This window comes from Macrotis lagotis, chromosome X (assembly GCF_037893015.1).
Source record: "Macrotis lagotis isolate mMagLag1 chromosome X, bilby.v1.9.chrom.fasta, whole genome shotgun sequence".
NCBI classification, from domain to species: domain Eukaryota; kingdom Metazoa; phylum Chordata; class Mammalia; order Peramelemorphia; family Peramelidae; genus Macrotis; species Macrotis lagotis.
In genome coordinates this window covers 67,413,094-67,438,958 of record NC_133666.1, presented here as the reverse complement: position 1 = coordinate 67,438,958, position 25,865 = coordinate 67,413,094, and the positions used below count along the sequence as shown (strand labels likewise).

Genomic DNA, 25,865 nt, shown 5'->3' with positions numbered 1-25,865 from the left:
CCAGTACCACAGTAATGGAAATAAAGGGAAGGGGACTTCTTTTTACCTTAAATGCACTTTTTAAATGACTGATCTTAGTATTAGAAAACAGAAAATGAAAGCTGCCTCTTTCTCATCAGGAGAGAGGCCCACCATGGGAACCAAGTTTTACAAACTGATTTGCCAACCAGGCTTTGTTACTAAGTCTTGAGTTCAAAGTTAGCAGAGGAACTGGGCAAAAGCACCCTATCTGCAAATGACTAAGATAAAAAACAAGACAGCACAAACCTCTTTTCAAAAACAGTTTTTATTGCCTTTCCAAAGACCTGAGAGCTTTTTTACAGAACAGGCAAACGCCATCTGTTTCTCTGATGCCCCCAAACACAGCATCTTTGCTTTAGCTCATAACGATGTACACTGAATCCATCTGCTATTGACATAAAAACCCATCATGCTATTTGGACTTTTCTAGAAGCAACATACTGTTGTGCCAATGGCATTGCTTTTGTTGCCTGTCTCAACGGTTTTCCTGCTAAATTTTTTTCAAGCACCTGCAGCTCAATTCTTTTATTATTTTCTCATGTTAGATACAGAGTGGTACATTCTAAATAGTTTCCAAAAAGACACACCTTTGTTATTTTGGCTAGAAACAAATTGAACTGATTTTGGAAAATCGTATAGATGATGACTGACCATGAAGAAGGATGATTAGCATGATGCTTTGCATACAGAAGCACTTAATGTTTGTTCAATTAATTACTGCCACACAAACAAGATAGAGCTGGGGAATATAGGTCAGGGAGGACAGAAAAGGCCACAATTTAATACACACTGCCCCACAGTCTTCAACTGATACAAAAGCAACAACAAATTCCCTGGTCTTGTCTCAATGTACAAAGGATAGAACATATCTTGAATTCAGTGGGGAGGCTAAATGCAAATACCAGGGAAAATTAAGTTTCAATTCATGTAACAGATCAATGCCCCCCCCCACCCCCAACAAACCCAAAACAAACAATTTGAACTCCTGTGGAATTATCAGCTATCTTCTCATTCAAGTGTTGGGAATACAGAAACTTCAGATTCTGGATCCTCCTTCATATTATGAAATTGGACACCCAGGGTTTCTGTCAAGCATTCTTTAAACCTACAATAACAAGTTGAGAATCCATTAGTGTGGAAAGGGTCCTAGGACCACACCAGACTACAGGGAGCAAGCTTCTAAGGTGTGGAGGAGGAGGGAAGCAGTTGGAGCCTCCCTACAGATTTCTGATTGTTACTTGCAAGGATGGAGGCACACTGTCACGCAGAAGTATAAGAAGAAACTCCTACAACAGCTTATAAGAGCCAGTTCCAGGTCAATTCATCTGGAGTACTGAGTACAGGACCCACCTGCCTCTGCCCCCAATCATAGGTTGGTTGTTTTTTCCTGTGCATTTTCAATTACAAAGAATGCTGCTGATTCTTCCCAACAAACTAGAATAGAAACTACTTTAACAGATTAAATCTTCAAAGAAAGATCTCCCAGGGTCAGAAAATACAGACCCAGCCAATGTTCAGCATCTGGAGCTGCTAGACTGAATTATGCACATATGCCCCCCCCCCCCACCAGGTCTATTCCTCAGAGTAACCATTCATGGAAGACCAGGATGAGGCTCTTCTCCCACTCCTGGGCCCAAACCAGATAATATTATACATTTCCTGGGCCAGGAACAGTGTATAAACACGCTTGTGGTCTATGATGAACTAGTAAGATTTATATCAAATTTTGACTGCAATGCTTCAAAGGGTGGCCAGAGGCCTGAAAACATTTTCAAAGAATTCTGCTAATTCATGTTCACGTGGTGCCTCCCAGGGATATCCAAACTCAGACTCCAAAGACACTTGTATATGCTTGTACTTGGGAGGAAAAGGAAGGCAAATGTGAAGTGACTTGTACAAGGTCACTTATTACAAAGGAAGTAATTAGTGGGAGAGGCAGATCTTCTGATGCCAGAGCCAGAGACTGTTCTACAGTACCTTGTCCTGTAATTGGACATTCTGAAGTAGCAGCTGAACCTTTGCAGCACTTTGAAATGAACATCATAGCTTCCACAGAAGAGGGGCTGCAGGCCAGAGGCAACCACAGTGGCCTCAACTTCACCCTTCCCAGTCAGATGGGATCACCAAGTACTCTTTTGACACACTTGAAGGAGAATCCTTAGTGAGGACATTCATTTCTAAGTACCAACTGCCACCATGCTCTGAGATGGCTAAAGACTGTTTCTCCCCCCATCCCCTCATCTCATGCCATCTTTCAGGACCTGCTAGGAGACAAGAGCATGGAACAAATCAGTCCAGTGCTCATAGAGTTGAGTACAAGCATGGTCAGTGATGGGCAGTGACTGTGGTGGCTCATGACTGGCTGGGGCAAAGCTTGGTAGCAGAGTCCTGCCTTTGACTGCAGATTCTGTCTGTGGAAAACCTCACCCAACACACTCTGCTTGCTGCTATCAAGCAAAGCTCTGAAGTGAGTTATGTGCAAAAACCAGGAAGGCTCAAACAATCTTCCCCAAACCTCCAACCATTTTTTTTCACACTATAGACAAGATAACTAGAAATGAATAAAGTGGAAGAGAGGGAGATTTCCTCTATCACAAGGAACAATAATTCAAAACCCCTAAGTATAGTCTGTGGCTTTATCAGTGGAGCAAAAAAGTTTAATTTTTGTTGTTTTGAAAGCAAAGATGTTACTGGAACGGCCACATTGAAGAAAGAAAGCAGGTCAGTCAGTAACTGGGAGGAAAGAGACCGCTCTGAATTCACATTTTAGCGCAAAGCAGAAATTTGAAATTGTGGACATTCTGATGAGTTTGTGTATAAAAGGACATGGTGTGGCAGGAATAGAAGAAGTGACTAGCCCATGCCACCTGGAACGTTTACTGTCATTTGTGTGTACTTCCTTAAATTGCTGTGTTCTAGCTGTGAAATTTTGCAATAGCAGCTCAGATTCTCTGAAAGTGCAGACCCAACCATGTTGCCAACTCACTAAATCCCAGGGGCTCCCTGTTTCCTCCAGGATCCGAAACAAAATTCTTCACAACCTCCATAATCTCCCTCTTCCATCTGGCAGCACTGACCTCCTGGTTGTTCATTCCATATCTTGGCTCTGGACCTTCTCTTTGGCTATCTCCCACACCTGGAATGTTCCCCCTCTTTAGCTCTGCCTACTGACCTCCCTTCCTTTAAGTCTCAACTCAATGCCAGGAAGCCTTCTCTCCCTCTATGATTTTTATCCTGTATGCATAAAATTTTTCTGTACATAGCTGTTCACTTGTGGGTTACTGATGAGTAGAAGCTGTATCCTTGCCTTTCTTTGTCTTCCCAGCACTTGGCACAGTGCCAGGCCCCTAACAGATGCTTAATAAATGTTTACAGTTTGACTGATGTGGGGACTAGTCCCCATTATGCAATAAGACCACTGGCTGGCATTCTGGAAAGCAATCTGGAACTATATCCGAAGAGCAATAAAACTGATCATACCCTTTGACCCATCAATATCAATACTCGGTTGAAATCCCAAAGAGATCATAAAAAAAAACCGGGAAAAATCCCATATGTTCACAAATACTTAAAGCAGCTTTTTGTAGTGGTCAAGAATTAGAAACTGAGGGGATGTCCTTCAATTGGGAAATGGCTAAACAAATTGTGGTATATGAATGTGATGAGTACTCTATTGTTCCATAAGAAATGATGGTCGGCCTTTGGAGAAGTGTGAAAAGACTTGCACGAACTGATGGTGAGTGAAGCGAGCAGAATCAGGAGAACACTGCACACAGTAACAGCAAGAGTGTGAGACATCAACAATTTTGGATGCAGCTCCTCTCAGCAATTCAGTGACCAAGAACAACCCTGAGAGACCTACTATGGACAATGCCATTCGCATCCAGAGAAAAAACTAGTGAGTCTGAATGTAGAGCAAAGCATACCATGTTCACATTTTTAAAATTCCTTTTAAGTTTTTCCTTTCTCTTTGTAATTCCTCTTTCACAACATGATATAATATGTAAACATGTTAAACATGAATATACATGTACAACTTTTACAAGACTGTTCCACTGGCATGGGGAGGGGAAGGGAAGGGAGGGTGGTAGAAAAATGTGCAACTCATAAACTTGCAAATGAATGAATGTGGGAAAAACTACCATTGCAGGTAATTGGAGAAATAAAATTAAAAAAAAAATGACTGCCCTGCTAGTACCAAGGATGGATCCCCAGAATATACCAACTGGGAGACAGGACCCAAAGATGTTCTAAAAGGTAGCACAGCTATATCAAAGTGTCCAGATTTGTGCTTTGTGGCTGTTATGACTCTTAGCTGGTAAACCTTTGAGAGCCCAAGGTCATCTTCACAGTGAAAGAAAGAGGTAAGAGAGGAGAGAAACTCAATCCAGAAACAAAGGAGTTGAGTTACTTTCCAGTAAAGTTATTGAATCTCAAAGATGTTGGAGATCAGAATTTCAAACTGAACCAACTATACACAGAAATCTTTTTCAAGATGTGTCACGATAAGTTTATATGGAAGATGAGTAAGACAAGGAGGAAAGGTATGTGATAATGTGTGATGAGCTATGTAATAATTCATTTTAAAACCTATTGGGAGTTTATGGTGGATTTTTTGGGACCATTTGCTTCCTTGGCTACATGCTCTATTCTTGGCACATCAGAATTTGCTTCACAAGTAAATGTACTGGTTACTAAGCTACATGGACATTTATTGAAATGCTCTATATGTGATCACAGCCGAGGTGATTAACTTGGATCTGAGAATTCTCACCTATGGGTCTGTGGCCTAAAAAACAACACCAGGGGCTGGCCTGGTCCTGTAGAAACAGAGCAGTGATCCAGGAGAACAAATAGTTTCTTAGACTGAGCATTTGGGGAGAAGATGGAAACAACCCAAGCAGACCATTCCAGTCCTCTGTCCTCCCCAGCTGGACATTTGTTTACTCACCATTCAAGGGGCACCAGTAGATTTCTGAATTTGTTCCTTCAAGATCAGGATACTCTGCCGTTGCTCAGGAGGCAGCATGGCAATTTGGTCTGCAGTCAGTTGGAGCACTTGCATAATCAAAGCAGCCTGTGGATAGAAAGGAAGACAATTATGGAACTGTAATAACAGCAGCTACATTAAGTCCCCATTGCCATCATCTGCCTACCAAGGCAGCAGAAGAATTATATGTGTGGCCAGGGGAAAAAGAAAGGCCATTTTAAACAAAGGAAGTAAGGCAACAAGAAGGTGGCAGGGAAAAGGCAAATAGAGAAACCTGCTTGCAAATAAAACTCCACACAGAGATGACATGATGGTATACCTAGAGAACCCTAAAAAACTACTGGAAACAATTAGCAACTTTAGCAAAGTTGCAGGATATAAAATAAACTCCCATAAATCCTCAGTCTTTCTATATATCACTAACAAGATGTAGCAGCAAGAGATATAAGGAAAAATCCCATTTAAAATAATATCAGACAACATAAAATACTTGGGAGTCTACCTGCCAAGGCAGACTCTATGAAAACAACTATAAAACACTTTCACACAAATAAAATCAGATCTCAATAACTGGGCAAATATATCAACCACTCACGGATAGACCAGGTTAATATAATAAAAATGACAATTATACTTAAATTAAACTACTTATTTAGTGCCATAACAATCAAACTTCCAAAAAATTACTTTAATGAGCTAGAAAAAATAGTAACAATTCATATGGAGGGACAAAATGTCAAGAATATCAAGGAAGTTAATGGAAAAAAAAAGCAAAAGAAGACAGCTTAGTTATAGTTATACCAGATCTAAAATTATACTATAAAGCATCAGTCATCAAAACCATCTGCTACTGGCTAAAAAATAGAGTGGTGGGTCAGTGGACTAGATAAGGAGCAAAAGAGAAAGCAGGAAATGATTCTAGCAATCTGCTGTTTGATAATCAAAAGAGTCCACCTTCTGGGATAAGAACTCTTCAATAAAAACTGCTGAGAAAACTAGAAGATAGTGTGGCAGAAACTAGAATTAGACCAACATCTCATACTTTATACCAAGATAAGGTCAAAATGGGTGCAGGATTTAGACATAAAAGACAATACTATAAACAAATTAGGAGAACAACGAATAGTTTACCTGTCAGATCTATGGAAAGGGGAGCAGTTTATGACCAAAGAAGAGATAGACATCATTATAAAAACTAAACTGGATATTTTTGATTTCATTAAATTAAGAAACTTTTGCACAAACAAAACCACTGTAACCAAGATCAGAAGGAATGCAGTAGATTAGGAAACCATTTTTACAACTAGTGTTTCTGACAAAGGAAACATTTCTAAAATATATAGAGAACTGAGTTAAATTCATAAAGAACCAAGTCATTTCCCAATTGACAAATATCAAAGGACAATTCTCAGAAGATGAAATCAAAGCTATCTATAGTCATATGAAAAATCGCCCAAAGGTCCCTTATGTAAATCAAGAGTAGGGGGATTTCCTTTTGTTGACAAGCTCTGGCATTCCTTTCTTCAAATCCCTCAGTCTTTTTTCCCAGCACACTGGACCAGGTCAGGAAAACACAGATCCCAAACCTTTTTAGTTTCCAGGGCAGATCCATGTTACCAGTACCTGAAAAAAATCACCACCCCGAATGGACACAGAAAATCCCTCATGCACGGAACTATTGCTCAACAACTTCATTCTGTGCATGTGCCCCATGGAGAAGAGGCATCTCTTACCTTTTCATGGTCCTGTGGAGTGACTTGGTTCTGTCCTGGACTAAATCCCCCAGGTTGAGCTCCTCCCTGGAGACTAGATCCCTGCATACCTGGGACCTGTGTGCCCAAAGACAGGAGAAAAGGACAAGATGAGTTTTGGAGACATAGGTAACAGGGAATCGGAATCAAAATTAGCATTGCAAAGCAGAAGAAATAAGTGTGTGACCCATTCATCTGCTGGTGGTGAAGCTGTGAATTGGTTCAACCACTCAGGAGAACAACATGAAATTAGGAACCTCAAAACCTCTCGACTTGGAGATCTACTCCACTGCTAGTCTAAACACCAAGGATCTGCCCAGATCCCAAGGTCAAAGGAAGAAAGAAAGGTCTCATATATACCACACTGGTCATAGCAATGCTCTCTGGAGTAACCAAAAACTGTAAACAAAGTGAGTATCCATCAAATAGGGGAATGGCTCAACAAATTATGGTATATGAATATAATAGAAAAGCTTTATATGAAATTAAATTTGAGGAACTGAACCTTTGCTGCAGAGGCAAGAAGTAGAAGCATATAAAATGACTCTAACAACCTCAAAAGAAAGAACAATAAATCCCAAAAGAAAGTTGCATAATTATGACAACAATTGGCCCTAGAGAAAAAGATGAGAAAATAGACCTCTCTGATTATGGGAGTGGGTGTATTATGTAGGAAAAGCACTTAACACCTGTCATGGAAGGTAGAAGTGATGAGAGAGAGAGAGAGAGAGAGAGAGAGAGAGAGAGAGAGAGACAGACAGACAGACAGACAGAGGAGTGTGATTTGTAGTAAAAGTAGTAACAACTGTCATGGAAGCTAGAATTCATGACTGACAGAGTCAGGGAATGTTTTGTAGGAAAGGAGAAGCTTGGAAAACTGCCCAGATTAACAGAAGAAGAAATAAGCCCATTTAAAAAAAAACAAAACTGAATAAGCATAAATGATCTTAAGAAAAAGAACCCTAGAACCAGATGGATTTACAAGAGAATCCTAGCAAACACTTAGAAAACAAACAATTTCAACATGATAGGAACTGAAAAAACAGATAAAAAAAAGTCCTACCAAATTCCTTCTGTGAGCCAAATAGGAGTTTTGATACCTAAACCAGGGAAAGAAAACTCGAGACCAATTTCCCTGACGAAGATTGATGCAAAAATTTTAAACCGAACACCAGCAAGGTGATTATAAGAAGATATAACAAAGAACATATAGGAAGATCAGGTTCAATTTATACCAGAAATGCGGGGTCGGTTCAAAATTAGGGAAACTATCAGCATAACTGACTATATAAAAAACAAAACAACAAAAGCATGATTATCTCAATAAACTGAGAAAGAGGTTTTGGCAAAGTACTACACTCATTCTTATTAAAAGCCTAGAAAACATGAGAATAAATGGAGATTCTCTTAAAAGAGAAATTGGTCCATATCTAAAAATCAACCAGTATCTGTAATGGGGATGAACAACAACACTTTTAAATAGGATGGGGGAGATGGGAAGGAAAGATATCCATGATCACCATTACTATTCAATATTGTATTAGAATTACCAGCTACAGCAATAAGATCAGAAAAAAGGATTGAAGGAATAAGCATAGGCAAAGAGGAAGCAAAAACTGCTTTCTACAAAGGAGTTGATGGTATACCCTGAGTTTTGGAGGAAAAGTAATAACATTTGCTACTGAAGTTGGAACTAAAGACAGACAGACAATAATGTTATTCTGTAGGAAAAAATAGTTAAACACTTATGGGAAGCCAAAAGTGATGGAAGACAAATAAACAGTTGAGTGTACCATAGAAAAGTCAATCTAGTTAGAATGGACAGAGAGACAAAAAGAGAGAATGTGTTCACTAGGAAAAGGAGTGACATCTGTCAAAGGAAAGGAAACTGACATTAGACAGATGGACAGAAGGAGAGAAAGGGTGGGTTCTGTAGCTAAGTAGTAATACCTACCATGGAAGCTCCAACTCATGACCGACATCTAGACAGACAGAAGAGGGGGGGTTCTCTAAGAAAAATAATAACATCTGGCATCGAAATCAGAACTGATGACAGACATACAGACAGACAGACAGCATATGTTCTGGAAGATAAAAACATTTCCTATGGAAGCTAGAAAATTCCCCTGAAGAGGAAACAGAATCCTTAAATAAACCTATTTTAGGAAAAGAAATTGAACAACCCATAAATGAGCTCCTGAGGAAAAAGAAACTTGGGCCCAGATGGATTTACAAGTGAATCCTACCAAGTGTTTAAAGAACAATTCATTTCAACAATATAGAAACTGCTTGGAAAAATAAAGGAGTTTTGCCAAATTCTGTCTTTGACTCAAATATAGCTTTGATATTTAAACCAGGGAGAACAAAACCAGAAAAAACCTCAAAGACCAATCTCCCTAATGAATATTGAAGCAAAAATATAAAATAAAATATAAGCAAAGACATGAAAGCAATATATCATATAGATATGTATAAACACACACACACACACACACACACACACACACCCCTATACATAACTATACCAGGAATGCAGAGTGGCTTGATATTAGGCAAACTACAAGCACAGTTGACCATAGCAATAACAAAAACAAGAAAAGTTCCATGATTATCAAGAGGTACAGAAAAGACTTGACAAAATCCAACATTCATTCCTAGTAAAAACACTAGAAAGCACAGGAATCAATGGAGGTTTTCTTTCATCTGCAGGTATCTAAAGCCCAAGAGCAAGTATTCTTTGCCTTGGGGAGAAATGGGGCACTTGTGCATCAGCTCTAGGGGTGAAGAAAAGGATGTCTGTGATGAAGCCCTGTTATTAATATGGCACTGGAAATGCAAACCATAAAAACAAAACAAAAAAGGAACTGAGAGAATCAGCATAGGTGATGAGGAAATCAAAGAAACCCCTTTGGCAGATGATGTACTCAGGGAAGTTTCAGGAGGAAAAAGAGTAACAGCTGCCTTCAGAGGCAGGACAGATGCCAGCTAGGGCTGATTCTTTAGGAAACCAGCCCAGACAGATATTCTGTGTTCTGGGGGCAAGGCTCTAATACCTGCCAAGGACGCTTTAAATAAGAGGGCGGAAAAAGCTCCAGGGCTCTGATTAAGGTTTCAGCTGGGGTTTCCACTGAGGCAGAAATAGGCAACTTTTTACCAAAGGTCTCAGAACCCACGCCGACATCAACTTCCTAAAAACAACAGCCCCACATACAGTTTTTGCTGGCAAATCCAAACAGTACTAGAACCCTATGTAACAATAGCCCCAAATTCCCCAAGAACTCGAAACAAGTCAAGAGAGGAGAGCTGGAAGAGGGAGCCCCTGCCCAAGGCAACCTGCTCAGATGGATCCCAGACAACTACTAGTGGTTCACCCCTTTGCAGTTAGCCCCCTAGCCGTAAGGGGAAATCCTGCTGGGGGGCTAAGTGGGAGGGCCTGGCCTTCCCAGGGGCAGTCTTCAGTGAGTCTTGCTGGCTGTTGTCAATCCTTCACCTAGACTCTGTTCAAGGCTTGGTCAAAGTGGATTTCATTTAGTGCCCGCCCCCTATTTAAATTCTGACTTGGGATTTTGTTCATTTGATGGCTGATTTAAAATGCTTACTAACTTTAATCTTCTTTTCATCTTCTCTCACAACTATTGGTTTCCGAGCATTTACTGGTGAAGAGAAACCAAGAAGCCATTTTTAATTATTAATGTTAAGTATTATTACTTCATTTATATGTTACACATATAAATGATATATATCAATAATAACATAAAAGCAAAAAGGGCATAAACACATTTCTGAATCCTGTGTTACTTTGGCAGCTTTTTAGAACTTTTCGCAGCAAACCCCATTAACAGAGTCACTAAAAAGTCAACAGAGCTTGGTTGAAGAATTTTTTTTTCTACTGAGGCTTTATGTATTCTAAGTGGGGGGAAAAATTCAAGGGCAGAGGGTTACAGAGGTTGAAGGCAAACTCTAACTTCCAGGAAAAACAAAACAAAACGTTCAACTCATCTGATTATCCACTAAAAAATACTCTCAAGCTGTATATGATATACCATGAAAGTGTTTCTTCCACTGCAGGTGGAAGGTGCAGCCCATGAATAGAGAAAGGAAGGGGCAGAAGCAGACAAGGAGGAAGACAGAGGATGGAGTCGGGAGGCAGGGAACAAAAGAGAGCCCCCTTATCCCTGAGGGGGAGAAAGGCAGACATACACCTTCCCCAGAAGGAGAGAAAAGCAATTTGAATGGGGAAAAGAGGGAAAGAGGCAAGGAAGGGGAAAGGCAGAAGAAACAAAGATGGGAAGAGGGAAATATGTCGGTAGGTTGTCACTTTTCCTGTTACTCTTAAGATCTGCAAAGAGCAGAGAGGTCGACTGCCTAGGGTGACAGAACCTAGAACCCAGATCTCCTCCTCAGGGACATCAGGACGGAAACCAAGAGGGTGATTCCTGAGAAACTGCAAATGGTTAAATACTCTTTGGAATATTACAAGGTGATGAAAAATGGGGTACATATTACTGATCAAAAGAGGCAAAGTAAAGGAGAGTCAATGGCCACAAACTTCTACTGGGGACTTGGAGGGAAGAACTGGGTGAGAAGGAAGATACTGTACTCAAGCAAGCAGAATTATTTGTATTCTGCTTAGTTTCTAAAAGGATAATTAAGGAAGAAAAGAGGAGGCAGGGCAATGAGATCAGGAGGTTTTGATATGGGAGCATTCACAAACCACTCAACACCCTGGGGCTTTGTTTATTCTAGATCAGGCTATAGTCTGTGGCTCAACAGTCTTTGAACCTACCAGCTGCTTGTTCACTGGCTATATTTCTCCCATTATTTTCCTCTTGCTCCTCTAGTCCTAAAATACTAGCCTTGGCTCTGAATACAAAGACACCATGGCCCAGCAGGAGAACCTTAGTCTCTAGGATCTAGCTTCAGTGGCCAAAAAGGAGTCATATAAAACACCTGAATCAGAATCTCACACACCAGGTTTCTCATACCCAAGGACTTGAGACATAGCAAGGAAGAAGGAAGAAGTAGTCAATTAACCCCTGACTAGAATAATCAAGACTTGTTAAGAGAGGAAGAGGAGATATACATACCTGTCTAGGTCCCTGAGGGCCACCTGCTCCCATGCTCATTGGCCCAGGTCCCTGGAGTCCTCCAGGCATTGGGCCTCTGGGGCCAGGGCCTCTTGTTTCCATTCCTCTTGCATCCATAGCCCTAGCCTCCATGGCTCTTGATTCTAAGCTTCGGGCCTCCATTCCTCTGGCTTCCATTGCTCTAGCTTCCATGCCTCTGGCTTCCATGGCTCTCGCCTCCATGGCTCTGGCATCCATTCCTCTGGGGTCTCTTCCACCTGTGGGGAGAGTTAAGCAGAGCCAGAGCTAGCAATTCGAAGACAGAGAGACTTACTGTTTGGACAAGGTAAACATCCAGGGAATGAATGAAATTCAAATGTAACTTAGCCTAAAGTTGTCCAGTCTGCTGTATGTGTCACACACTGCCAGCCAATTACTCTCTATTCATCTTCATTTCTTTATAATAACTCTGACTGTGGTCCCCCTGCCCAATATCACTGTCATTTGTCAATACCTCATTCCCCACAACAAACCGACCTGATACGCTAGCCAAGCCTGTGTAGCAACCAAGCCTCTACACAACTGTCTCTCCTTAGAGGAAGGGGTGTTTTACTGTCAGGCCTCTGGAGCCAAGATTGCTACATGCCCATTTCTTTCCTATTACATGAGGTATCCCCCTCACCTCTTTTTTTCTTCTTAATTTTCGTTTTTATGAGGCAATGGAGTTAAGTGGTTTGCTCAAGGTCCCACAGCTATTAAGCCTCAAGTGTCTAAGGCTGGATTTGAACTCAGTTCCTCCTGACCCCAGGGCTGGTGTTCTATTCACTGCACCCTCTTTTCTCTTTTGAAAAACAAAATCCCTGGCCCCCTGGGGCTCACAAGTGACAACACCTACCATGTTGATAAGCTCCATGTAATGGGCCTCCCCTTACCTCTACCATCCATGGGTGGACCTCTCTGATCCAGCATGGGTCCTCTGGGCTCTCCCATTAGAGGCCGAGGTTCTCCCAGTGGTCCTCCCCTCATCTCATGGGGAGGGCCACGATTATCATGACCAGGGACATGGTGCATGGGAGGACCCTGATGGGGTGGTCCCAAGTAACCTCTGCAGGTAGAGAGGGAAGGGAAAAAGATAGGAGTCAGTCAGGAAAAAGATAAAGAAGCAGAGATTCACCACAAGCCTAACACCAAAGCTTAACTCTACATACTGGCAGGAGGAAGAGGATTGTTATTGCCCAACTAAATGAGTCCTCAGCAGAGCTGCACAAACAATTTGGGTACTGCCAGCATGTTCTTCAAATGGCAGCACAATCCTGTGATAGGGAACTATGTCATACCATATTTTGATTGGGTGTTACCCATAGTTATACACAAAGTGTAGAAATCATCTAATTCTGCCCATCTTCCTGAGCTTCTGCTCTTGGACACTGTCAAGGAAATAATAGCCAGTGAGTTCAGTTCTGCGACCTACACTTCTGGTCCACAATGCACTCAGACCTGGAGAGCATCCAAGAAGAGTTCACTTTTTTGAGGGGGAGGGGACACAACTGATACAGGAAGTCTTAGGTCCCCAAAAGGGGATACGAATTATGTAGATCTCATCCTTCTTGGTCTGGGTTTGCTTACCTGGGTTCTACTTCTCCAGTAACTGAGAGCAAAGTCCCTCCACGTGGGTCATTTGGAGCATCTCCTAAAAGACCTCGAGGAGGTGGGCCACCAGCAGGCATAGGTCCGCGTTGCATAGGGGCTCTGGGGTCTGGCATTGGCACTGCCAGGGAAACAAACAGGGAATTAGCCCAATGAAAACCCAAGTAAACACATTCAGAGTAAGCCTTGGGATGCACCATAGTCCTCAAAATTCAGACATCCAAGGGTTCAGAAGGAGGCCTCATCCCCGAAGACTACTACTGAAGTTTAAGAAAAGAAAGCAAACGAGCAAGCAAAGCCTGTGCTGCAGCGGCAGTGGTGGTGGTGGTGGCGGCAGCTGTGGAAATGGCAATGAGGCCTTCTGCCCCTCCTTGCGGAAATCGATCCTTCGGGATTTTGCTTAGAATTCATAACTCGGCCCAATATCCATGTCACAAACGGCACCGTGGCCTTAGAAAACCAACTCATCACTATGCCTGCCTCCAAGGACCTCTTAGCCAGGGAAAGACTGCTTGCCATCCTACAGACTATCGCTATTCCATCTTAGTCTCCTGATGTCAAACATCCAACTGGTCAATTTCCCCCCCAAGGAAAAGCAAAGCCAAAGTGTCACCTCGTGGGGGTTCTCAACAAAAGCTGACTGCCAGACAGCTCTCTTCCTCTTATGCCCCACCCTGAACACAAGCACAGGGAACCCGCAGTCACCATGGGTACCTTGAACTCGCTCAATTGGTGCAGGCCCGGCAGGTCCCACGGGCGAGTGCTGTAGGGTCCCTGGGTAAACAGCAAGTTAAAGAGAAGGAAAAAGAGCAGAGACATAAATGGCCTTCACACCCACTGCACCCCCCCCCCCCCACAGCCCCACATCTGCAGATTTGGACACATGCTTGCCAAAGCTAAAACCATTCCTAGATCAATAGTTTGCCCTTTGGCCCTAGAGTAAATTCTTTGTGTGACTGAATCACAGTTGGACTTTGGGAAGGTGGCTTCCCAGAAGTTGCCTATGATCAGGTTATCCAAAAGAAAGGAGGCAAGCAAGGCTGCTGCCCAGATGTGCCTCAGAAGTGATTCGAACCTCCCTCAATCATTCCTTCTGCTACAATCTCTTTTCTTCCTAAAAACTCCTGTGCTGTATGAGACAGAAAATGAATCAGCATCATCCAATATAGCCACATGCACGCAAGCAAAACAGGGCAGACAGAGAAGATCAAGCTTGGAGGGTAGGGTTGACTGAGGAAATGCCCCTAAAACACAGGAGGTGGTGCAAGCAAAGCCACAGCACAAACACAAAAGCAGCCAACACCAGAGGAAGCTTCAGATGCAAGGACAAAGTGACAGAGTCTGAGAAGAAGAAAAAAGCCTTTCAGAGGAAAGAAACGATGGAGATGCTGGAGAGCCAAGCACAAGGAGGATGGGCTCTGAACACCAAGGAGACCATTATGAAAGTACTAAAAATGCAGGCAGATGAAGGGCTGGGAGGATGCAGGCAGTAGAAGGCAGGGAGGTATCCGGTTTGCAGGCCTCTTGGGCCATCTCCCTGTCTCCTATAATCAAGGCAAGTATGCAGGAGAAGCAAGAATTCTAGGACAGATGATCCTGGAAAGAAAGGCAAGAGAAAGCCCGACTCCTGCAGCCTCTCCAGGCAGGCAAGAAGAACTACTACCAAAAAAACTCTTCCCCTTTTCTCTTCTGGGCCATCCCTATCCACCTACCTACAGTCAAAGCATACAGACCCTGCAGGGGAAAGGGCCTGCCCAGGATCAGGAAACTTGGTGGATTGCTGTCAGTCATCTGTGAAGTAAACTGTCACTGCAGGAACCTTCCCCAGTGCACCAGTTTGAAATGAGGAGGGTAGAACATGGCCTTAAGGCCTTGCTTTGTCCAAAGGTCTTCCTTGCCAGCCACTTTTTGCTCAGCACACCTTGAAGGGGGGGTTTGATGCTTCCGAGACTGAGAATGCTAAAGACATTTAAGGGTCATTTGGGGAAGACAACTGCTGAAGCTCCTGGCTCTCGTTGCAAACGAACATTCTCTTTGCTTTTAGGATCTGGCCACACAGAGAGAGAAGACAGAAAGCTTGGGGATGCTGTTGCTACTGTGATCAAGAGTCTGTGTGCAGTGACACCGACAACGTCGTTGCTGCCATCGCTGTCATGGTACGACAGACCCAAGTCATGAAGGTTTCACTGGCCTCTACTCCCCTCCATGGCTTTGAAGCACCCTGGCTCCATGCTGTATGTAAACTCTTCCCTTTGGCCACTCACCAGCCAGCATTCATTGTACAAGGAGAGGGAAACCGAGCGCCCGTTTGCAGCTGTGACTACAAACCCACCAGAAAAAAAAAGGGCTGTCCCATGTACCTTAGGCTGAGGGTTATTTGGCTTTATCAGCCAGATGCTCGTGTATTTGGGCTTTACCTTACTAAATGAATGTCCTGGAGGATTCAGGCACTGTAAGTGATCTGTGTTAGTCATAGTACATACCTTGTCCCCGGTCCAGGGTTACCGGCCCACCGCCAGGCATTCCAACTTTGGATGGCATTCCACCTAGAAGACAAATGTCAAAGTAATCAAAGCCCACAATTCACTTCTTCCTTCCATAAAATAGTAATCCCACAAAAGGCAGTTTGTGATCTCAATTCCTGTCTCTTTCCCCTTCAAGTCATTACAACTGGATGACGGGGGCAGTTATTGTTTTACAGACTACCATCTAGGCCCTGCATGAAGAACAAGCACCTTCCGTCACTCAGGAAACGCCTCAGCTGAGTGTTGTCACCTCTTCACAAGGTACAGTGCCAGTGTCATGTGCCTGTTCCTCCATGGCTAGACAAACAGAAGAACTGGGCCTCAGACTCCATGTGCCGTGAGCTGGGAAGCAAACTGTGGCCAAGGTCTTCTCAAGTCCTGACCAAAGGCAGATTATAGAGCAAAGGGTCTCTGCTTCTCTTCACCTTTTACTATCTCAAAGCTCCAAAGCACTACATTAACTCACAGGTAAAAGAGATGAGAGATCCAGACTAGTCTATGCTCAAGACCTTCCTTCCTTTTCCTACTGGGTTCAAAGGATTAATTTGGACTTTCATTCCATCTTTGTCAGAAAGAGAATGCTATCGACCAAGTTATCCTAACTGTGGTCAGAGAGGTGGACATGCCCAGAGGCAATTCCACAACAACACTCACCACCAGTCATCAGCAGTTACCCTCACACTTGCCAAGCACTTTTCATGGACTGTTTCACAGAATCACACAACTGCAAAGAGCCTCGGCTCTCCTATGGAGTGAATCGATTGTCACAAGACTGAGAATTTGAAGCCCAGCTTACCTCCGGGAGCCAAGGGGCCAGGGCCAGGTCCTGCAGTGGGCATTGCTCCTGGTGTGGGAACACCACCAGGCAGAGAGGGTTGCATCAGAGGAGCTCCATTGACATGCATCCCACCCTGAACAAAAAAAGAAATCAGAGCCTGTCCCATCACCCTGTAGAAATTTGATAAATGTACTAGTTGATAATGATAACCCTAAATTCTCTGATTACTCTAACCATCCCACTCCACTACTATGTCCAGATGATATGCTCTCTCACAAGAAAAAAAAAAGCCACAGATAAAGCCCTCCCAGGTCTTCAGAGGAATGGTTTGTGTAACTATTTGTACAACAGAAAGTGATATCCCAAATTCAGTTCATCTGGGACTGGACAAACCTTGGTGTATGTATGCTCTTTTGACATCCCGGAACAATCGATGGGGGCCACCCATGGTGTCCCCAGATAATTCCTCTCAATGGAGACTGAGGGGGGTGAGGACGGGGACCAGGCAACCAAGTGAAAATAAAGGCAGGCACATAAAGCTGAAGCTCTCTTTCTAGAAAGGCCTCAAAAGCAATGATGCTTTTAAGAAGGCAAAACTTCTCACTCCTGTCTACCGAAATGCTCTGGGTTGCCTTTGGAAGAGAGGTCACTTCTCACACTATGAGGTACACACCCAAGTTTTTCATGCAGAGTGGAAGAGAATAAGCATTTATTAACTGCAGAATGTGTCCAGGACTATGCTGAGTTGGATTGGATTTGAAGGGGATCACTTTGGATTGGATTTGAAGGGGATCACTACTGCTGTGCACCAAGCCAGAGACCAGCAAAAAGTGAGGAGAGGACTGGCTCAAAAACAAGTGTGAGGTCATCACAGATGTACACACCACAACCAGAAAATAGTTTTCACTTGGACAATGTCTAACTTCCTTTTCTCTTTCACCTCAACTTTTCATTGTACCCTCACAAGAGACCGTTATCATTCTAATACAGACAGAAATGCTCATTAGTAAAACCCCTACCAAGGGCTGTGGTTGAGAGGCTTGAGAATTCGGCTGGTTCATTGATACAGTAGGTCCTTGGCCAGACTGTGGGTTGCCTTGAATCAAAGATGGGATATTTGCCTGGCGATGCAGAATTTTCTATGGGAAAGAGATAAATATATACAGAGCTGCCCATGGGCAGTAACAGGACAATTTGCCAAGCACTGCCTCCACCACGGAGGAGTAAGTCACTTCTGCAGGCAATCAGAACTTACAAGTGCAATCTCTGGATCCACAATACGCATCACAACTTGAGCCTGTAGCAAAGCATAGGCTAGCTGTGGGTTCTGGAGCAGCATGTTCCGTGCTTCTTGGGGACTGTTCTGTACACAAAGCTGGGCAAAGAAATACAAGATAATCCGGTCCCATGGTTACTTGGAGTGAAGTAATGCAGTAAAAGCCCTGAATCTGAGGGGCCCCACCCTGGGGAGCTGCCATGAGCAGGCACCCCACTAAACTTCGGGTCTGCAAGGGCCTGTTTAATTATCCCTCCCCAAAAAAACTGGGTTAGATTTTCTATGTGCTCCCCACAGTTCAAGGGCTAGTTCCTCTTGGTCTACAAAAATAAGGAGTACATGTTTTCTCTGGTATAAGAGAATGCCAATGATACAAAATCCTGAAGGAACTAAGGAGAGTGCCACATTCATAAATGTGGCTACACCACCCTCCAAGGGAAACAGTCTCTTAACATTTGGGATTGCTCTTTCAGTGTGATAGCTTCCATCTGTTTTAAATTTCCTACCTTCATTTGTTTCATCAGTTCAAACATCTGTTCTGGTGGTAAGCTTGCAACTGCTCTACTAATGGATTCTGGGGCATCTTCAGGGCTGACGGGCTCTCCATAGGGAGATTCAATGATAGGGGCACCAGTGCCAAGGCCTAAACAGGATGAATATAACAAAATCCAAAATCAAACCTCAAATCAAATGATTTCAGATGTAGAGCTGCTTCTTAACATTAGCATCTTTAAACTGTTACAGATTTAAAGTTTTGTAAGTCCTGCAGGGGTCACATCTGGACAACTATATGAAGATGCCATATAAATTATGGTAATAACTTTCCTGGCCTAGAGCATTTGGGGCACAGGCATTCCCTTCCCTTTTACTCTATCAGTGGAGTCCTTGGGAAGCAAATACCTATCATCATCTAAGCTTCTGGATTTTTTTAATTAGAAAAAATGATTTAAGGCAATGGAGTTGTGACTTGCCAAGGTCACATAGCTAGGCAATTATTAAGTGTCTGAGGCCTGAACTGAACTCAGGTCCTCCTGACTCCAGGGCTTGTGCTCTATCCATTGTGTCACCTAGCTGCACCCCCAGCTCCTGGATTCTTAAGACAAGAGATTTAAAAAAATGTTGAAATTCTTTATTACATTGACTGGGATTCTGGTAGCAAGTGACAAGGCATAAATGGATGAACTCTAAACTACCAGGAAGTCATTCCATCTACTGAGTTGGAAGCATATATATATATATATATATATATATATATATATATATATATATATATATATATATATATACACACACACACACACACACACTCTCTTTTGTGGGGGGGTGGGTGGGATTAAATGAAGACATGCATTCTGTATTAAATAAAAAGCTATTTCCATTTCAGGCTGGTAGTTCTTAATATAAGTGGAGAGAAAAGATTTTGTAGTTAAAGAGATGGTTTTCTTTTTTAAAATATGCTTTCTTTATGATGTGAACTTTGCTATCTGGGTTCAAGTATCCATTTGTAGTTTATCTTGGTGTTAGTCTCTTAGTTTTTTCCTAATTTCTACGAGACAGCAGTTCAGTTTTCCTAGCAGTTTTTGTCAAACAGCGAGTCATTAATACAGCAGCTAGGAGCTGTGGGTCCATGGAACACTAGGCTACTGTGTTCATTTGCTTTGCTATGCTATGCTGTACACCTAATCTATTCCACTGACCCCTTGTTTTTAATCCATACTAATTAGTTTTGACGATTAATTACTGCTTTGAGGTATCAAGTTTGAGATCTAATACCGGTAGATGCCCTTCTGTCCTCCTTATATTTGTCATGACATTTTTGACCTTTTGTTCCTCTAGATGAAAATTCCTTTTAGTTTTCTGGAGTACCATAAATCATTAGGCAGACTGAATGGTATAGCACTCAATAGTTGATGTAAGTGCTGTAGTGATTTTGATCTGATTCACTTCATCTGTCCATGAGAAATTATTATTTCTTCAATTATTTAGATTTCTTTTTTCATCAAGTGCTTTGTAGATGGATTCGTATAGTTCTTATGAGTATTCTGATAGGGAGCCTGCCAAATATTTTAAAATACTTTGGAGTTATTTTAAGTAGATTTGATCTTTTCTTACTGGGTTCAGTAGTAATATAAAGGAATGCTAATGACTTAGGTATATTTATTTGATATCCTCTAATTTTGCTTATTTCATTCTTTCAATGAATTTTTAGTTGATTCTTTAGAGTAAACTATACCATAATATCATCGGCAAAATGTCACACTAGCTTTCTTTTTGCATACGCTTATTCCCTCAATTTATTCTTCTTGTTTAATCAATGTGATTAGTATTTCTAGCACTCTTAATGTTTGTTCCCTCTGAAGTTATGTATGTAGGGATTAAAAGTTGGAGGAGGTGGGCGGCTAGGTGGCGCAGTGGATAGAGCACCGGCCCTGGAGTCAGGAGTACCTGACTTCAAATCTGGCCTCAGACCCTTAACAATTATCTAGCTGTATCTGAAACCATCAACAAGCATTATATCCAATGGGGAGAGGCTAGAGGCATTCCCAATAAGATCTGAAGCAAGGGTGCCCATTATCACCACTACTATTCAATATCGTATTTGAAATGGTAGCCTCAGCAATTAGAGAAGAAAAAGAAATCAAAGGAATTAGAATTGAGAAGGAAGAGACAAAACTCTCAATCTTTGCAGATGACATGATGCTCTACCTAGAGAATGCCAAGAAATCATCCAAAAAACTACTGGAAACAACTAGAAATTTAGGAAAGTGGCAGGTTATAAAATGAACCCTCATAAATCCTCAACTTCTCTATATATGTCTAGCAAAATACAGCAGGAAGAGCTAGAAAGAGAAATCCCATTCAAAGTAACCTCAGACAATATAAAATACCTGGGAGTCTATTTGCCAAGACAGACTCAGAAACTTTTTGAAAACAATTACAAAACACTTCTCACAGAAATTAAATCAGATTTAAATAACTGGGCAAATATCAACTACTCATGGATAGGTAGAGCTAATATAATAAAAATGACAATTCTATCCAAACTAAAATACCTGTTTTAGTGCCCTATCAATCAAAATGCCAAAAAATTACTTTAATGAGTTAGAAAAAGTGGTAAGTAAATTCAAATGGAGAAAGGAAAAGTCAAGAATTTCCAGGAATTTAATGAAAAAAAGTGCAAAAGAAGGGGGCTTAGCCCTGCCTGATCTAACATTATCTTATAAAGCATCAGTCATCTAAACTATTTGGTATTGGCTAAGAAATAGACTGGTGGACCAGTGGAATAGACTAGGTGCATTAGCAGGATATGATTATAGTAATCTGCTGTTTGATAAACCCAAAGAGTCCAGGTATTGGGATAAAAAGTCTCTCTTTGATATACAAAACAAAACAAAAAAGTAATTCCCCAGTTGACAAATGGTCAAAGGATATGGAAAGGCAATTTACAGATGAGATCAAAGCAATCCATAGCCATATGAAAAATTGTTCTAAATCATTAATTATTAGAGAAATGCAAATTAAAGTATCTCAGGTAGCACCTCACACTTCTCAGATCGGCTAATAGGACCAGAAAGATAATGATCATTGTTGGAAGGGTTGTGGGAAATCTGTGACACTATTACATTGTTTGTGGAGCTGTGAACTCATCCAAGTTTTCTGGAGAGAAATTTGGAACTATGCTCAAAGGGCAACAAAAATGAGCATTCCCTTTGATGCAGCAATACTACTACTGGGTCTATACCCTGAAGAGATGATGAAAAAGGGTAAAAACATCACTTGCCCCAAAAGGTTCAGAGCAGACCTGTTTGTTATGTCAAAGAATTGGAAATCAAATAAATGTCTTTCATTTGGGGAATGGCTTAGGAAACTGTGGTCTATGTATGTCATGGAACACTATTTTTCTATTAGAAACCAGGGGGGACGGGAATTGAGGGAAGACTGGAGGGATTTGCATGACCTGATGCTGAGTGAGATGAGCACAACCAGAAGAACACTGTACACCCTAACAGCAACACGGGGGATGGGGATGTTGTACAAACTTGAGAGAGCAGCTCATTCCATCAGTGGTACAACCAGGGACAATTTTGGGCTGTTTGCAAATAGAGAATATCATCTGTAGCCAGAGAAAGAAGTGTGGAGTTTGAACAAAGTTCAAGGACTATTCCCTTTAATTTAGGGAAAAACCCCCCACCAGATATCTTATTGTCTGTTCTTGTTATGTCTTAAAGACTTTTTGTTTCTTCCTTAACAATATGATTTCTTTCTTATCACCCTCAATTTGGATTAATGTAGAACTTGGAAACAAAATGAAGACTGACAGATTCCTTTCAATGGGGGGGGGGGGTTGGGGGAGGGAAGTAAGATTGGGAGAAAAATTGTAAAAATAATATTGTAGCTTTGTGGCCTTGGGCAAACCAATTAGCCCCACTGCCTTGAAAAACAAAACAAAACAAAAAACTAAAACAGTTGGATAAGACTGAAGTTTGTAATCTGAGTCACTTTTGTGAGTGTATTTTATAAAATAACAAGTGGAAGTTGCCGAAGGGCAATAAAAAATAAACAGCTCTGCATTTTTCTCCTTAGCATCTGTTTGATCTTGCTGAGGTTAGTCTAGCCAACTTTACAAATCAGTAAAAAGCTCTAATTCTACAGTAGAAGACAGGGTTTCCCAACTTTTTTCTTTTTTAGGTTTTTGCAAGGTAAATGGGGTTAAGTGGGTTGCCCTAGGCCACACAGCTAGGTCATTATTAAATGTTTGAGGCCGGATTTGAATCCAGGTACTCCTGACTCCAGGGCTGGTGCTTTATCCATTACGCCACCTAACTGCCCCTCAACTCTTTTTCACAGATATGAGGACATAAAGTTTAAAAGATGGTCAATTGTGAATGAGTGTCATGGAAATGCTGCAACTTTCTAAATGTTCAATCATTACTAAAGTGGTTAGTATTAAGGATACATTAACATCAGCCTCAGAGTTCAAGTTTTAAGCCATGCCTCCTAGTAACTGAGGATCTTCAGGCCAATTCAAGTTAAGGTTGTCATTTATGGAACGTCCTTAAGGTGCAATATTTTATTCTTGCCCTCTCTTGCTGTATCTTGTAGTGATTTACCGGGGGGAACCGAATAGTTTACTGCAGTCCAGAAATGGGAATCTTTTGTATCCCCAAGCCCAGCAGCTCATGGAACCCACAACGTTTCTGAGCTGGGGACTCACTCTTTAGTTCCTCCTTGTTCTTCTCACTAGCCGCATTGTCCACTCGAAGAGCTCTCCCACTGAACTCCCGACCGTTCAGGTTTCGCATTGCACTCAGGGCTGTTTCTTGGTCTTGATATTCACAAAATCCATAACCCTTTGGTTTTCCTGTCTCTCGATCGTATACCAACCTGCATGGGAGAATCCGAAGCAGAACTGTTAGAGAGGGAACTACTCCAGGCCTTCGTTCCTTTTTCTCTATCGGGACAAAACTTTAATTCTAGCGTGGGAAGCTTTTCCCCTGTCTATCTTATGTCGAGACTGGGAAGGATTAACCTTTTCAGCTTATGTCTCAGTTCGATGACGATTTAGTAATCCCAAAGTATTCTTCAGCAAAACACTAAGAAGAGAAGTCTCAGGAAGGAGGATGACCCTTTTTTACCTGAAACTCACAACTGGTCCGACTTCGGAGAAGATGTCCTTTAACTGCTCTTCTGTGGCTTCATAGGGAATATTCCCCACTGAGGAACAAAGGAGAGGAAATCAGTTGGCAATGGCACGGATCACTCCGGGAACCGCCGCAGCGCCTGGAAGCAAACACCTGTTCCACAGCAGAAGAGCTCGACTGTAGGGGGAGCGCTGGGCTTTCCGCTCTTCCACTAGGGCGCCTCGATTTCCAACTTCTCTGCCGTTGAGCACATTTCCCTCCATTTCCTTCTGGCCCCCTCCCCCAGCCAGGGGCGGTCTCCAGACTCCCACTCCGCCCCCCCCCCACCTCCGTGTTGCCGATGCCGACTTCCCCAGCTTCAGCCGAGATTTAAAAATGGCTTCCCCGGCCAGGCCCTGCACCGGGCCCAAAGGGCCGGCACCAGCAGCCCACCCCGCCCCCGCCCCTCCGGAGGCCGGCCCGGAGTTACCTAACAAGGGGGACGGCGTGCAGGCCGTCAGCCACCTGCGCCCCTGGGGGCGGTGGGGCCGCCAGCTGCATCTCCGGGCCGTCTGGTCCCAGAGCTGGGGGAAGGAGCGGAATGTCCCTCTGCGCTCCATTGGGGCCCGGTGGTGCCACTCGAGCCCCAAGCGGAGAGCCCGACGCCGGTTCCGGTTGCGTATCCGGCGCGAGCGCTGTCCTCTCTTTCGGCGCCGCCGCGGGGCCCGGGGGGGGCCCTGGGGGCCGCTGCCGGAGCCCGATTCCGAGGAGCCCAAGCCGCCGGCCCCGCGCTCCTCCTCGGAGCTCCGGCCGGCCCACTCGCCCTTCTGGGGCTCCATTGGCTCGCCCGCCGGCCGGCCGCCGCCCCCGCCGTCGGGGCTGGAGCGCGCGGGCAGGGCAGAGCCGAGCGCCCGGCAGCCCCCCAGCGCCCAGCCAGACGCCGCGAGTCCCCTCCCCCCCCCGCCTAGCCTGCGAGCGCTCCGCCGCCGCTGCTGCCGCTGCCACTGGGCTCCCGGGGAGGCGCACACGCCCCTCCCGCCCGGCCGCCGAACGAACAGCCCCGCCTCGGCGGGTCCCTCCGCGGCCAGTCTCCTCCTTCTCAGCCCCTCACCCCCCCCCCCCCCGCCTCAGCAGGTCCCCCCCCCCGCCCCGGCGGGCCCGCCCCAACGGGCCGGCCCTGGCGAAGTCCCCCGCCCCGAGGGCCGGCCCCGGCGAAGTCCCCCGCCCCGGCGAGCCGCCCCTGGCCCAGCGAACGCTCCCGCCCCGGAGGGCCGGCCCCGGCGAAGTCCCCCGCCCCGGAGGGCCGCCCCTGGCCCGGCGAACGCTCCCGCCCCGGAGGGCCGGCCCCGGCGAAGTCCCCCGCCCCGGAGGGCCGCCCCTGGCCCAGCGAACGCTCCCGCCCCGGAGGGCCGGCCCCGGCGAAGTCCCCCGCCCCGGAGGGCCGCCCCTGGCCCGGCGAACGCTCCCGCCCCGGAGGGCCGGCCCCGGCGAAGTCCCCCGCCCCGGAGGGCCGCCCCTGGCCCGGCGAACGCTCCCGCCTCGGAGGGCCGGCCCCGGCGAAGTCCCCCGCCCCGGCGAGCCGCCCCTGGTGCGGCGAACGCTCCCGCCCGCTCCCTCTTCCCCGATCGCTCTGGGCTTTTTTTTGCCGCCTCCCGCCTCGGGGCGGACGGCGCCCACCTCCAGGCCGCGGCACCGTGGCGTGCAGCCCTCCCACGGAGGAGACCACTCACCGAAGACGGAACGCAGGGAGCGGTCTACTGCAGGATCTCGGACCGCCAGGCCCGCCATGGCCGTCCGGGGAGCCTTCCTCTTGCGAAGACAGGAGCGTCCCGCACTTCCGTTCGGGCGCGGGGGGGGCGGGCCCTTCCTGTGGCCGGCTCCTCGCTATTGGCCCGCGGCGGCGGCTTGGCCCCTCCCAGCCGGGGGCGCGGCGCCGGCTTCCTTCCCCCGGGCCGCGGGCCGCCCGGGCCTCGGACTACGAAGGGGCACGGCTCGCTGACTCGCGCTGCTGCCCTCTGCAGGCCCGCGGCCGCCCTGCGGCCGCCCTGCCTCCCTCCTTCCTTCCCTCCCGCCTGGCCTCCCTCGCTCTCGCGCCCCGCCCCCTGCGCAAGATGGCGCCCGACCCGGCCGCGGCGCCCCGCCTCATCGCTCCGCCGACCCCGGAAGCCGCTTCGCTTTCGTTCCTTCCCC

At 44.8% G+C, this 25,865-nt stretch overlaps 1 protein-coding gene across 3 annotated transcripts; it reads right to left on the bottom strand.

Annotated features, from left to right (window-relative positions):
* Positions 1-267: 267 nt before the first annotated feature.
* Positions 268-25,514, bottom strand: CSTF2 (cleavage stimulation factor subunit 2). 3 transcript variants are annotated; one of them, XM_074208298.1, is made up of 15 exons: positions 25,406-25,514; positions 23,691-23,769; positions 23,270-23,439; positions 18,561-18,697; positions 18,034-18,153; positions 17,798-17,917; positions 16,797-16,911; positions 15,959-16,021; positions 14,190-14,249; positions 13,455-13,596; positions 12,761-12,933; positions 11,850-12,106; positions 6,745-6,840; positions 4,973-5,098; positions 268-1,126 (listed from the first exon to the last, which is right to left on the bottom strand). In XM_074208298.1, exons 1-14 carry the CDS (start codon positions 25,461-25,463, stop codon positions 4,976-4,978), a joined length of 1,713 nt encoding a protein of 570 aa, XP_074064399.1. In that variant the 5' UTR covers positions 25,464-25,514; the 3' UTR covers positions 268-1,126; positions 4,973-4,975. The 3 variants fall into 3 exon arrangements, with proteins under 3 accessions (XP_074064399.1, XP_074064400.1, XP_074064401.1); XM_074208299.1 differs by lacking the exon at positions 14,190-14,249; XM_074208300.1 differs by lacking the exons at positions 23,270-23,439; positions 23,691-23,769 and having other exon boundaries at positions 25,406-25,505.
* Between the last annotated feature and the right edge of the window lie 351 nt (positions 25,515-25,865).

What these genes read in the sequence shown, in the direction of transcription:
- CSTF2 (XM_074208298.1), bottom strand. Translation starts at nt 25,463, where the DNA reads ATGGCGGGCCTGGCGGTCCGAGATCCTGCAGTAGACCGCTCCCTGCGT. An exon ending in CTCCCTGCGTTCCGTCTTCG is followed by an intron (nt 23,770 to 25,405) that starts GTGAGTGGTCTC and finishes TTTGTTCCTCAG; the next exon opens with TGGGGAATATTCCCTATGAA. An exon ending in AACCCTGGACCGGGGACAAG is followed by an intron (nt 14,250 to 15,958) that starts GTATGTACTATG and finishes CTGTTTACCCAG; the next exon opens with GGACCCTACAGCACTCGCCC.